The 14,385-nt window shown below is 40.0% G+C and overlaps 1 protein-coding gene across 16 annotated transcripts in view; it reads left to right on the top strand.

Moving 5' to 3' along the window:
- The window catches only part of LYRM9 (LYR motif containing 9), a 29,891-nt gene that overhangs the window by 9,868 nt on the left and 5,638 nt on the right, over positions 1-14,385 (top strand). For 7 of the 16 annotated variants that reach the window (XM_071765331.1, XM_071765334.1, XM_071765330.1 and 4 more), the window contains 3 exons: positions 11,141-11,284; positions 11,953-12,045; positions 13,237-14,071. In XM_071765331.1, coding sequence (XP_071621432.1) covers positions 11,159-11,284; positions 11,953-12,045; positions 13,237-13,254 — 237 coding nt within the window. In that variant the 5' untranslated portion in view covers positions 11,141-11,158 and the 3' untranslated portion in view covers positions 13,255-14,071. Of the gene's footprint in view, positions 1-4,705; positions 4,916-10,143; positions 10,333-11,140; positions 11,285-11,952; positions 12,046-13,236; positions 14,072-14,385 lie in introns of those variants that run through there. The other 9 variants (XM_071765341.1, XM_071765340.1, XM_071765335.1 and 6 more) reach the window with 5 other exon arrangements.

Raw genomic sequence — 14,385 nt, 5'->3', positions numbered from 1 at the left:
TGTTGCTAATGACACATCTCTTATTTCTACAAGAGTATCTTTAAAACAGTTGATATTCTTGCACCAATGAAAACATGCAAAGAGCTCTTCATGCCCCCATTTTCCCCCCAAAGCTGTGGGAACAGTTTTCTGGCTTGTAGAACAAAGAAGCCAGACAAAATTGCATAGCCAACATCTGCACCTGGCTCACTTATTGAGTGAATATTTGGCAAAGATGCTGAGCTCCTTCTGCCAAGAGAGCCTTGCCCATGCAGTGGTTCAGGAATGAAGATGTGATAACATCTTTTCCTTTTTGGTTCACCAAGGCTGTTTTCTTGATTTGTCAAAATAAAAATTTTCCAAGAAAGGGAAATAGCTTTTTACTTCTAAATATCAGACATTAATGGATGGTGAATCAAAGTGCTTTCTAACCAGCCATGTTAAGATTGGGATGGTGTATCACTTCAGTTCCAATGGCAGACACATCACATATGGGTTGCCATTTTGATGGCTTTCACTGGTAATCTGACCCATAAAAACTGAAGCATAATATGCAAACTAATTTTTTTCTGGCCCACCCTGTTCTTGATGCCATCTGTGATAGGATGGAAATGAGCCTGCTTAAAGTGTGGCCTGCCAGTTTTAAGCAGAGTGGTAGTGCCAATCACAGATGGATTGAAAAGAATAGCCTCATGTGAACAAGAAGAGAAGGAAGATTCTCCTGAAAGCAGGAAGTTTCACTTCAAAGCATTACATATCTGTTAAATCCTCTGGCCTATGGAACATCCATCAGACTTTTCCATGAATTCTTCACATGGATCCAGTAAAGTAAACTTGCTTTCTAAAACTCAGGAAAAAAATCTTCGACTTCCAACTGTTGCCTTCTCTCAGCAGTGCCTTCTCCTGCTCTCATCCATGATGGACACAGTGCAGGGAGCTGGCAGTGTCTGCCCTGTCAGGTACCTGCAGTGTATCCATTCAGCAACACCCATCACAGTAAATGATTGAAAGTGTTGTGGGGATGGGTAAGAAGTCAGCATTTAGAGCCCTGGGCTGCCATTTCTGAATTCCTGTCTCTGACAGCTAACAAAAATCTCTGTAGTAGGGGAAGGTGAGTACTTACCTGCTGGTGATGCATCTCAGCTCAAAAATGAAGATATTTAAGCACCATGTTTTACTGCAGTCAATGAGATCTCTCAGTTCTCTCCCACTCGGTTTGGGAGAGCCTGTGCTCTGAGAGATTCAGTGACCTTGTCATATGTGTCTTTGTACTATTTATAATCCAAAGGAACACACTAAATGATTTCCATTGTTAGGAATATGGTCTACAGAAATCTCTATTTTTTTTAATCTCTTTATATCGATTATGTTGTTTGAATGACCATTTGCTCTTGCAGTAGGGAGGCATGTAAGAGAAGGCACTCATCGATCCATTCCATGTTTGTGACACACTTGAACATCCCTCTCAAGTCCTCTTCAAGCCTTTTCTTTCCAGGCTAAGTAAACACTAATTTCAGCAATGTCTCATCTACTCCCTTTAATTACTGCTGTTGAGAGAAAGTTTCTGCCGATGCAAATGTGCTATTTTGTCATGTCACATCAAATTGCATCAGCCTTATATTTAGGAACAAAAAGAGGGGGAGGCTGAGACAGGATGTGACTACAAATGGAACCAAAGGGTTTTCTTAAATATAGGCTGAAAATAGACAATTGAGGCAGTGATGCTTTTTCAAGCAAAAATCCATGAAAGGGAAAATCAAGTCTGTGACGACAGAAAGGAAAAGCAAGGCTGGGGGTGTGAGAAGAGGGAGCTGTGGATGGAGGCGTGGGCTGGTGCCAGGGAGAAGCTGATGAACTCATTTACACAAACACCCTTTGCAGTGTCAGATTGGTGTGAAGTGGTTTTAGACTCTGTGAGACCAGATAAAATGTCCTGTTGTTCCTTCTGTGCTGGCTAAAAAAGTTACTGTCCATGTTTCCCTCCAGCTTGGCTCAGGGTGTGCTGCCTGCTCTTTCCTTTGTGATTGCATATGTAGAAGAATTATTTTACAGGTATTTAGTGTATTAAATTGTAGTAGCCTAGGAGGAATTCAGAGTTCCAATAGGCCTTACTCAAAATATCTCTTTTTTTTTTAGTAGATGAGAATTAAAAAAGGACTCAGTAAAATATATATATTTTCATAGCAACAAATGCATTTCTGTAATACTTTTTCAAAGCAAATCACAGAAATATTAAATGGAGAAGGAGAAGGATAGATGTTTGTTTTTACAGCTGAAGTTTGTTTGTTATGAACTGAATAAGTCTGAAAATACTGATAAAAACTGCAGATCCAATGAAAAGACTCCATAAGCATGCTTGAGATTGTTCATAAAAAAACCCACCCAACTGACAACACAACATGAAAATGTTCTTAATTAATGTCTTCAGTTAAAGGAAAAGCTTTGTGGCTCTCTTAAATATATTATTAAACCTGTATTGTTTAGATAATAGGATGGGAAAGACACTTAGGCCAAGTGCTGTGTCAAATTCGTCAGGGCATGTTTTAATTCTAGTTCACTTGCTGGATTTCACAGCTATTTGTCTGGGTATTGGGGTAATTTGGAGGGTTGAGTGAAGCCAGATGACTGTAATGAACTCGTTTTGTGTCTTTGATTCATTCTGGCAAAAAAAAAGATGCTATTTATGGGGTATTTTGTATTGTTAAGACTTCTGTTCCTCCTGTCTCTCAAACTTTCTCTGGGCCACCGTCTTTGTGCCATCACCAATAATTACATCAAATTAATTCAGCATAATTGAGTTAATTATTAGCACTGGAGGTTAACAACATGACTTCAATTGAACCAAAGCTTTTATCCCCCTTTTCCTGAGGTTTCACAAAATGTAAACAAATCTGATTCATGGATGAAACCTAAGGCAGCTCCATTTCTATCAAGTGCTTTTGCCAGTTAAAGCTGCCCTGCCACACTCAGTCATTCAGACAGGTGTTGATAAACGTGCTGTAAGATGCAAAGGGAAAAGAATGCTGGGGCATTCTTTATCAACATCCAGATACTTTAGGAAAAAGGAAATATTTTAATCACTCCAGTCAAAACCAGAAAGATAGAATAATCATGTACAGACACGCAGAGCATATTGAACCTGGCTTAGCAGACATGTATCAAAAAGAATTAAGACATGAGTTCCAGAGATTCAGAGGATAGCTTTTGGAATTAGGGATGCTGTTGTGAGCCACTGTGCAAGACAGTCAGTAGCACAATTCCTTCCGATTGCTTCCCACAAAGAGCAGCATGCTTGTTTTCATCTGTTGTAGCAAGGACTCTGAGCTGGACACTCAGACCAAAAGGTTTGGCTTGAATTTACCTCTATAGACAATAACACATTAGCATTTTTTTCCCCTAACTTCATCTCATGCAGATCACTCAGTGCAGTTGGTATGTGCTGTGTAATCAACTAAAAGCAACCTCTGCTCTTCCAAAAACAAATGTTCTAGAGGGTCCTATAGAGTTTTTTTCTGGTATATCATCTTGGCTCAATGACAAAAAATATCCAAAAGGCAGGGGAAGAAGTGAAAATTTGAAGAGTGCTGATGAAGCATGTTCTCTTTCAGCTGGGCTAGGCTGCAGAGAGTGACAGTAAAGTTTTCAGAAAAAAATTAAGATACAGCTTTAAGACCTCAGAAATTTATCTAAGATATGATGGGCATCTGCCCACATGATTAGCTGTTGGTATGGTAACAATCCCTGATTAGTGAACTCTACAAGTTAAAATCCCCCTTAAGAGGCTAAAGATTCCTGGACTTAAATGTTCTGTAATGCTGCTGCTCTAAACATTTACCAGTGTATCTGTTCAAGATGTGGTGGGCCAAATTCATCCATGGTATAATTCCCCCAACAACAGGGTTTGTGCCAGGGAAGGTCTTGGCTCAGATTATTACTTGGATTGAGAGCAAAGAACTGGAGGATGTTAAATTTCAGCAGGTGTGGATTTGAAATAATGAGGCAGCAAGTTGTTCTTGATGCTGCTGTACAGGATCATGTGAATGGGGAAGGACAGTTACAGGGTGAGCTGCAGATAGCAGGGCCTTGTGCAAGTGCCATCCTCATTAGTCTGGGGATTAGGTGGGTGTTGTTAGGACTGGGGAGGTTGTGCTGCAGAAGATGGGTGTAATGAGAGGTGGCACTGGAAAGCTCTGTTATACTGGGGGTTTGTTCCCTTGTAGGCTGGATATGATGTTTGCACTAAGGGAATGTTATGAGGTATATGTGAGGCATTCTTAACTTAAAAACCCTAAGAGGGTTTTATTAATCTTTAGTCAGTGAAGGTCAGAGTGACCTATATTCCTTTTTGAATTTGAAAGTTCCAGTCCTACCTGAATCAAGTTAGGAACCATGACAAAACTTTGTGTAAGACTTAATATTCTTCCCATGCTTATATGACCCATGGTTCACAGAATTAATGTTTTCATTAATCAATCATATTTGTGCCCTTCCAAAGAGCCTTCATACCTTGTTAAGCCAATGGGGTACCAGTCCATTAACAAAATTTATGGTAACTTGTGTTGTGCCCAGTTGGAAGTTTATAAACAATTTGCATATTCAAAGAGTAGCCAGAAAGTTGTTATTCTATCATAAAGTAGGAGGGGGAACCACAATTGTTAAACTGGAACTAAGCACTAAAACATTTCAAAATACAGTATTTTCAAGAAATGAAGGAACAGGCAGTTTTACTTTAAAGCTCATGGAACCAAGATATAACTCAATTCATATTCACATGTGATCTCAAAGGTAAATACTTACAGATTTGTCCACTGAGAACAGAATTCATGTTGACAGCAGCTGAACTGAGCAGTTTACAGTGGGGAAGATAAAGTTCTTTGGAGACTGTGCCTTTCAGAATTTTCTTTAAGCCAGGAGAAGTCATTGTCTGGAGGAAAGAGTAAGTAGAGAAGTTTAAATTACACCTAAACCAGGGAGATTCCTATCCTGCCTTTGCTGCCTGAACTTGACATTTAGTGAGCATGCTCCAAAGAATATTATTCTAATTAGTCTGAGTATGGTTATTAATTATCCAGAAGAGGATAATCTGGCCTCAGTGTGGGCAGCACACTTCCTCACTGGTGTTAGATTGCAAAAGTCTAAATGTTTTATTTGCTTGTGTTTGATGTATTGCATGTCTCTGCTTTGTGGCACCAGCCCGGGGTGTAAGGTAAAACATTTGCCCTGTGGCTTAGTTAATTTATGTAAGTGGTCTTCATCATTACAAGAATCTGGTGTCTTTTTATGGCCCAACCCCAGAGGTTTTGTATCTTTTTATAGTCATGTTGATGTATGTCTATAGTCAGTTTTCCTTTACCATACAGGTCTTTTAAGCTTTTACTCAGATCTTAAGAAAAACACATTACAGGTCTGCAGGTTTGATTTCCAGTTGCCTAAAAGTTGCTTTACACTGTATCAGCAGTTCAGTACAACTATCTGGGGTTTTTTTTCAGAACTTCTCCTTCTAGGTTACAGTTCCCTGCTGCATAGGTATAACTTGCACTCTGAGTTGTTTGTGTAGTGCTCAGGTGTATTAAGGCACAGCTTGGGACCCAACTCATCCAGGGATTTACCACATTTTCCTGATTGCCATGGTGTCATTATGTACAGCTCTAGCAATCTTTGCATCCTCAGGTTGTACCAATTATTATATTTGCAGGGAGGCAACTGCTGATAGTGTTGAATAGTGAAGGATGTCCAAGCAAGGGGGATTCCTTGTCAACAAAGAGATTTTTGAGATCTGCCACTTAGCCAGCTCTTAATCCCCTGTGTGCTGCACTAAGGTTGTGCAGGGCTCGCTTCCCCCTGCAGGCTGTGCACTGCCCCCTGGCACTGCTGCTCCACCTCCTGCTGCTGGCAAAGCATAAACCAGAAGAGCTGAAATAGAAGTGAACAGAACAAGGCTGGATCTCATCACTCATGCAGTAGGGCTTTACAGATCATATTTAGAAAGGACAAAATCCTCAACAATGACAGGCCACAGCTCGTCAGAAGTGATCACATCAAACCAGCAGATCTTAATACAAGCCCAGCATGCTGGAGAGATGTGTTTATGAGAAAGTGACTTCAGCATTGTACGTGCTCACCCACACAGGAGAAGGGGGATATCTACAGGGCAGCCCATGGCCCAGGGCTGCAAAATATTCAGAAGCTCTCTGAGTGAATGTGACTTGGTGGGGAGGGACACTTGGTGGTTTGCCTGGGGCAGCAGAGCTGGCCTTGAACACAGGGCACTAAGCACTGCTGTGACCTACTGGGGAATAAAGAAAACCCAGTGCAGTGTGATAACCAGAGGAGGCAGTTAGTTCAGGGCCCAGGGTCATAGGCTTTTCCTGTGTTTTCCAGCTGGGAACTTGTGAAACTTGGTTAAGGGAGGACTGGTGTAGCCAAACACAGAGTAGGAATCCTGAGTAGCAGCAGTCTGTAAACATTGTGAGGTTTGACTAGGATAGGGAATAATAAATTCCCAAGTTAGACCTCTAAAAATGTAATAACCTAAAGAAAGAAGAAAACACATCCCCAGCCTGTATACTGGGGGGGAAAGAGGGCAGGGGGAGCCAACCTGTAAACAGCAACAGCTCAGGTAACTCTTGCAGTGCTTTAATTAAACACTCCCAGTCCCTGAAGCACAACTTTGGTGGCTGTTTAACTAGCCCAGAGGGACTGAGATTCTAACTGTTGAACCGTAGAGATTTGCTTGAAAAACAGTCACAGAAGCATAAAAAACCCCATCTGAGAGCAGTGACAGAGTCATATCAGTATCACCATGGGTTCAGCTGTACACTGGGTCAATTGACAAGCTTGCAAATGCAGAGTGCAAGATTAATTGGCTTTGGTCAGCCTTTGCTTCACTATCTGAATATCATTATCAGGAGTTTAAATTATTATGCAATGCTGAGAAATGCCACAATAGTCTCAGTGTCTCCTTTTATACTTGTCTCTTTTTAAACAGGGCTTTATCTAAATGCAAATGTGATTTCAGCCTTCTGATTAGGACATTATACAGTCATCCATTCCAGAAAAGCACAATTAGCAGATTATTTTATTTCTGACTCAACAGTTCTTGGTTTAGATAGTTTGTTTGTTGTGCTATGCATGATATTTAAGTTATCAGAAGATTTACATTATTAGTCAGGATTATAGCCAGATTTTGTGAGGTCGAGGGTATTTTCTTGGCAGATAAAAATGGGTACATTTGTAGGAATGAGGGAGAGATGTTTTCAGAACAAAAGGTAATAGTGCAGATCCTTACTATGCTTCATTGTCCTTTTTGTGCCCACTAAGATGCAAATTTCAGCAGTAACTATGCAAATTCTCCAATGTTATGGGGTGCACAAGTGCAGAGTTCAGCTTTACCTGTTCTCAGGATCTATTCACTGTGGACTTACACTCATACAGTAATTTACAGATAAATAGTGGGCAGAATGATAGGTAGAGATATCACTGCTAATGTGTACATTGACCTGCTGGAGGGACCTGCTGAGGCCTTCAGCTTCTGGGAAGTCAGATGGGGTGTTACCCCATGAGGTGTCCAGTCTGCCAAAACAAAACTGAGAGCCCCTTGGAACAAACTCTTATATTGGGTGTTACTTGGTATTACATTATTTGGTCTTGCCCCATCAGGTCAGAGGGCTTTGAGCAACCTGATCTGTTGAAAGATGTCCCTGCCCATGGCAAGGGGCTTGGACTGGAGGAGCTTTAAACCATTCTATGATTATATTTCTATTTTTTGAAATAGGGCACAGACTTGGAATCATCCTACCTAATTTAGGCTTGTAACTGCAGGATCTATGTTATAATTCTCATTTTGCTGCTGGGTTTTGTGTTCAATGAAGAAAAGGCCAGGGAGTAATTTGTATATTGTTTGAGTGACACTTTGGAATTGCTTATTCCTGCTGATTGGAGGGGGAATGACAAGATCTCTGCTGACCATTGAGAGTATAACCACCCCCTGTACCCAAATGCCCAAATTAAATTAATCCAAACCAAATAATGCATGGAGCTGATACTCAGCATAGCTTTAATTGCAAACAGAAAATAATATATTAGAGAAAAAAGATTGGAAGAAAACAAGAGATGAACATTTTAAACCCTGTGGTTGTTCTGATCTGTATTTGAAGCTGAAGTTTTTAGGTAAAGCCATAATTAGCACATTTGGTGGGCTTGGAAAATGAGGAAGTGATTGGACAGTCAGACTGAAGCCATTTTGAAGAGCCAGTTCTCAGTTTATTTCCCAATTTTGTAACATCTTTCTGCCCTATGTATGTGGGGTTTTGGACAGTATCCAGTTCCTGAAGTGTGTGGGGTCTAATAGCTTTTGTTTAACAAATATGAAAGAAGAGAACTTGAATCAAACAAGCAGAACAAGAAGACTGAAGCAGCACTGTGGAGCCAACATATTGCCCTCATGATGGAGGAATGGTTTTCTAATTGTTTGTGAAAGCTTAATGGAAAGCAGGTTTTGGCTGTGAATAATTCTCAGGAGGGATCACTGTGAAGGCTTAGCTCATCTCTCCTGCTTTTCTGATGGAACACAGTGAGTATTCAAAAGCAGACACACCCCGTGGAGCTCAACTTCAGAAGGTCCTGGAGAAAGGTGGACTGGGGGTGAGGGAGCTTTGCTGGCACATCACTGACCTGAGTGCTGCAGATTTACCTTCCTCACAGCCTGCCAGCTGGGGGTCATGGGCAGAGGGGAAAGGTTCTGATGACAGAACCCAGATTCTCTTGCCCATGAGACATCATGATTTTGCATGTTGAGAGGAGGGTGTTTGAAAATCTACTCCAGTCAACATCATCGCCTTCCAGTTACCTGGAACTGAACATTTGAAAAGCTGATTTTTTTGTTTGATTGGGTCTTTTGATAACTGCAGTCTCAGAATCAGGATACACAGCATCCTAGGTGGATCCTTCAGCTCGTTGTGGCCACAAAAAATGTGGCATATTGGTAAAGAATGTCAAATTTGGCTTCCTGTAACTTTTATGAGTGTTGTTCACTAGGGAGTTAGTCACTGTGATCAGCATTTATTTAGGACTATAATTTGTCATGAATCTGTAGACTCCAACACTTTGGGGAAAGGGCTTTTCCTGTGGAAAGTGTTGCTAAAGTGATGTTGAGTGAAGTCACAGCTGAGCTCCCTGTTCAAATGTAAGGAAAGGTGTCAGTACCAAGAAGCAGGAAGGGGAACTTGACGCACAGTCTTGGAAGGTTTTGAGCAGTTAATCCTATTGTTTATCTTAGAATTAGTTTTAATAATTTATATCATCAACACTTGAGATAATAGCTCTGTTAAGCACTTCCTTAAGACAGCCTTCTTTTTCCCTTGGAGGCTGGAAAAGCTTTTTCTGAAGTGTCATTGGAGTTGTCTCCGGGGCTCCCATAACACCCATCAGCCATGACTCACTGTGTTTCTGTGGGGCCTTAAAAAAAAATGCAGTTATAAAACTGGCCTGTTGGTACCAGAGAGCAGGTGGTGAGCTATACTGTGTGCTCCATTAGTCTACACAAAAACAGGCTCACATTGCTGCCACCTCCTCCCCTTCCCACCTGCTTGGCTCATCTGCCTCACTCCGCCTCATCTTATGACTTGTCATTAGTCTGCCTTGTAAATTCTTCATGGCAGAAACTTTTTCATCAGATATGAATATATGGTGCAGACCATGATAGGGCCCAAACCCCTGACTGGGGAGTCTGGGCACAGTAATAATGCTGACAGGGCAAGGCTCTTTCTCACATGTTTCCTGTAGACAAGAAGCTCTGCCACAGGAACAGTTCCCTCCTCTTTTAATAGATGTTACTTTTAGATTCAAAAAAATCAATATAACATAGATTTCACCCAATCTCTCTGTAATGAACAGAAAAAAAGACCAGTACAGTGAGGTGCTCAGGTATGACTTTGTCCTGTGGCTTTCCATCCCTGAAGAATAAGACACACTGTGGTTTTGTCATAAATTCTTTAATTTTCTTCACACAGAAGAATCATACTTACTGTGCTTAAAATATTAAAGATGTTCAGTGTTCTCAAGTACTTTACATGAGCATAGCTCTAGTTACTGCTGTAGAGGCATGCTAATTTATGTCTGCCTAGTAACAGACTGAGATGGAATTTTGTTTTACTGAAAATACAGGTTGCATATCCTGTTGTGATGGGCATTTTACAGGTAGATAATGAGGAGATTTGCTGCACTGCAAGAAGAGCTGCTCTGTGAAAATATGCAGCCCAGGCATGCAATAGCCATGGGGTCCTATTCTGAAATAAATTTGGCCAAAGGACTGAAATTACTTAAGTAAAAAGAAAAAAATATTCCAATTGATGAGTAAGTATCATAACGGGTGCTAAAATAATGCCACACACCTACTTCATTATCCAGTTACTTACTTATTATCTTTATTCTTAAAAGTAATGATGTAAAAGTGCCTTTTTCCAAATGTTAATTTAGTTCTCTGCAGATGGCAGCCATCTGTTAAATGACAAGTCATTTACAGTGTTTGATTAGCACTTTATATAGCTTGGATGGACTTATTGCTACAATATGTAAGTATAGTTATGGAGGTGAAGCTTGTTAGATTTGTTCTTTTCCTGTTACAGAAAAAATGGAAAATCTCAAACTTATCAATTTTTTTTTTCCTATATTTATACTTGCTATTTCAAGTCAAAACCTGACATTTGTAGGCTGGTATTCTTGAGACAATGACAATATTAGGAAATACTGTTAAATTCCAGTATTATGAGAGTCCTCCTTCTCCAGTGTCCCTGTGTGGCTGGACTCTTACAGGTGCTCAAGGAAAGCACTGCAGTCTTGAATCAATCTGAGTTGTGGCTTCTCAAGCAGAAAACTCTCTCAGGGCTGTGGTGCTGTTTCGTGTCCTGATAGCAACTTCCACAGGGGGTCTTTTTTTAAATGAGAAAAACTGTAATATTTCCATACACCTTAATATTACCATCATAGAGTGAACTTCTTGCATGAGCTGCACACATCTGTACTTTAAAACTTGGCTCAGTGACAGCAACTCCCAGCTGTCAGTCTGTGCTGTGGTTTCCTCTAAAATTTCTTCAAGTTATGCTGCTGGCTGTGGTTTTAATAAAATTCATTGGGTGTTTTGGTTTGTGTTTCTTCTTTTCAGCAGCTAAAAATCTTGAGAATGGCCCCACTGCCCAATGCTGAGTTGGTGAAGAGCTCTCTGCAGCTGTATCGGTACCTGCTGCGGTGCTGTAAGCAGCTGCCTGAGGAGAGCATCCGTCAGCACTACAGACATGCAGTCAGACAGGTGAGGAACACATCTATTTGATGATGGGGAATTCAGTGTTGTCAGGATTTTTTTTTTCCTCTTCTACAGTTTGTACCAACTTCAAAAATTACTCTTTGGCAAGCTGTAAATGTTAGGGGATTTGAAGGGTTATACCTGGAGCGTTTATTTTTGTTTGCTTTTAGTCTGAAATCTTCTGTTTTCTTTGGCTTTCATCTCTAGTTCCTGTGTCAGTCAAGAGGGTGAGCAATCATTCCTTGCTCACCTAAACATGTGTTTCATGGGGAAAGGTCCTGGTTCCTTGTCAGTCATTTTTTAATCTATATATCCTGCCCCACAGCCCCTGCTGGGTAAATCTCATCTAATTGTTCATATGGAAGTAATTTCATGCCTTAGATCATTCCCGTTGTCCTGTGTCTTCCTAGTTTTATCTTACCAGACAATTTCAATTTTTCTGAATTGAAGTTCCCAGGGTTTTTTGCTGATGATGGATGAAAGGAGCAAAACAATATGAAATTACATTTGACAAAACTTGCTATGGAAATAATCACAGCCAGGTGCTACAATGTATATTTTTACATTTTCAGATCAACAGTTTGCTTAAAATATTTTCTTTGGGATTTCAGTGACCCTTGTTTTGACAACAAAGGGTTGTGTTAAGTTGGGTACTCAGTGTAACTCTGTTGCAGAGTTTCAAAGTTCATGCCGATGAAGACGATCCGGAGCGAATACAGCAGATTATTAAGAGAGCCATTGAAGATGCTGACTGGGTCATGAATAAAGTAAGTGCAGAGGGTTGTCTGAGTTTTGCTCTCTCTCAGTTCAGAACAAAGGGGAAAACAATGGAAAGCAAGTTAGGAATAGTTCTTCTGGACATTGAAGTGTCTGGTGAAATTAAATGCCTAGCCCCTAGGGATTTAGGATGGTGATAGTTTTTTGTTTAAAAATTCTTTCTCAAGATAAGTGTAAGTATATTTTATATATATACGAGATATATATATAAGTATATAAGTGTAAGTATATAAGAGAGCTTTAAGTTGCTCTCTATATAAATCTTTGTTTCTGTGAAGAATTCTATTTCATGTTAGCAGTGAAAGGCCACTATAACTCTCGTATAGAAAAAAAAGCTATAAAATTTTGCAAGCCACAGTTTATTGATATGCATCAGCTGCTTTCCTGAGTGCAATCTATTTTCTCCTGCTCTACAAAAGCTCCCAGAAAATGTTATTTTTCTTTCTCTGATCTCGCCTATGGCAGCACAAGTCAGGGTTAGACAAAATAGTGGCAAAATTGTGGTAGTTGCTTTACTTTTGCCATAGTTGTCACCCAGTGTGTATGCCTCTCTATCATCATAGCACTGATAGATAACACTCAAATGGGTTTCTTAGCTAAAAGAATGAAGACACCTGAGAGTCACCTGGATTTAAGTCTGGTTGGGGAGATCCATGTTAACATGGATTTCTTAGAGTAAACAAGTCAGAAGTTCAGCTTGCTCCAAATATCTGTGATTTAATTTACTAAATGACTGTTAAGTCTTTCTCTCTACCAGTCCATGAAATCTCAATGAGAGATTTTGAGGAGCAAGGAGCAAGAACAGATTAGTCATAGATTATAAAATTATAGCGGGAGCCAAATCCCAGCAGCTCCTGCCTAGTAAATAACCATGCCTGCATCTGATTTTATTCTCTCTACAATTATGAAAAGCCTCATTCTGATTCTGCTACAGAGATTGTAGTCTGCTTCATTGGGAACCTGGTAATTGAACTGTGTGAGAGGAGGATCAGATTCACAGTGCCTGCCAAGAAGCAGTACTTTATATTGTAGAGGGAAAGCCTATCAAATTGCAGTCTAAGTTAAAGGAAGCAGATAATTTTATGTAGATCATGGAGAGGATTGTAAACCCTTGCCAGTATGAACTGTTACTTTTAGTTATGTGCTCATTCCCACAAATAATTTTTTTTCTTTGTTTTTAGTATAAAAAACAGAACTAGAAGAGGAATGATAAGACAAGAATGTCATCGGTAACCACCCTTAGAGGACTTCCAGTCAAGCCCAGTACTGTATTATATTTATTTCCTGGAGTTTTCTCTTAAATAATGCAAATTCAAATAGTTTAATCTCATTGGGATTTCATGAAGCTAAATTGATATTTCTGAAGCTATTTGTGTCTGTAAAGTAAAAGGCACGGTCTAGGTTCAAATTATTGGTTTGTATAATCATGAACTTCATCTTCAAGCCCAAACTTCCCAGTGCTTTGAGCAACACAGGGCTTCTCAGCCTTTATAATTCTGTGAATAAAAATGTAGTGGAGTACAAGTCATTAACAAATAATAAATACAGCCCTGTCTGTCATTCTTACCTGATGAATTCCAGCATCTCATCTGAAAGAATTTAGTATCTGAGCATAGATGTTTATACTGAGAGCCTACAAATGTGAGAAAAGCTCAGATCATCCTCTGTCAGGACCATAGGTATGTTTTCATAGTCTGGTTTTAATCTATTATCAGACACAACAGCATAGGCTCCCAGGTGGAAAACCTATCCACAGGAACTGTAAGGCTTTGAAACATGAACCACAATATTTTCTGTTTGCCTGTCCATGCTCTGGGCATATCTTCACTCTACCCTGTAGTTTGCACTTGAACTAATGGTTGTCTTATTTAAAGATAGGTGCCTGTCACCCTAATTGCTAAACTTCCATTAAAGCAGTGAACTGAATGGCATGATCACAGAAATGTGCAGTATTGTATGGGTATTAAGGCCTTCACATTTTTTTCAAGATATAATAAATGTCCTTTAAAAATGCGAGTCCATGCCTTTTTAAAAAGAGAGTATTTTCTGTGCCTGAATAGATTATCATCAGAGAAAACTCACTAGAAGTGCTAGCTATCTTAAATAAAATTCATTTAGGGGTAAAAGAGTTTCCCTTTGAGCCCTGACCTTTGCGTTTAGCTGTACTTGGAGCTCTCTGTCTCCAGGTGGCAGTGCATGCTGCGATGCGGTCCTGAAGCCCTGAGGATTTGGGGATTGGTTTTGTTTTTACTGTTCCAAATTGTGTTTCCTCATCTGCCCAAATAGAACTCAAGTGCAAAGACAGGTCTCAGGCTTCAGATTTTCTTTTT

Source organism: Heliangelus exortis, chromosome 21 (assembly GCF_036169615.1).
Source record: "Heliangelus exortis chromosome 21, bHelExo1.hap1, whole genome shotgun sequence".
Taxonomy (NCBI): domain Eukaryota; kingdom Metazoa; phylum Chordata; class Aves; order Apodiformes; family Trochilidae; genus Heliangelus; species Heliangelus exortis.
The sequence above is the reverse complement of the archived record's forward strand: the minus strand, read 5'-3'. Positions and strand labels throughout refer to the sequence as shown.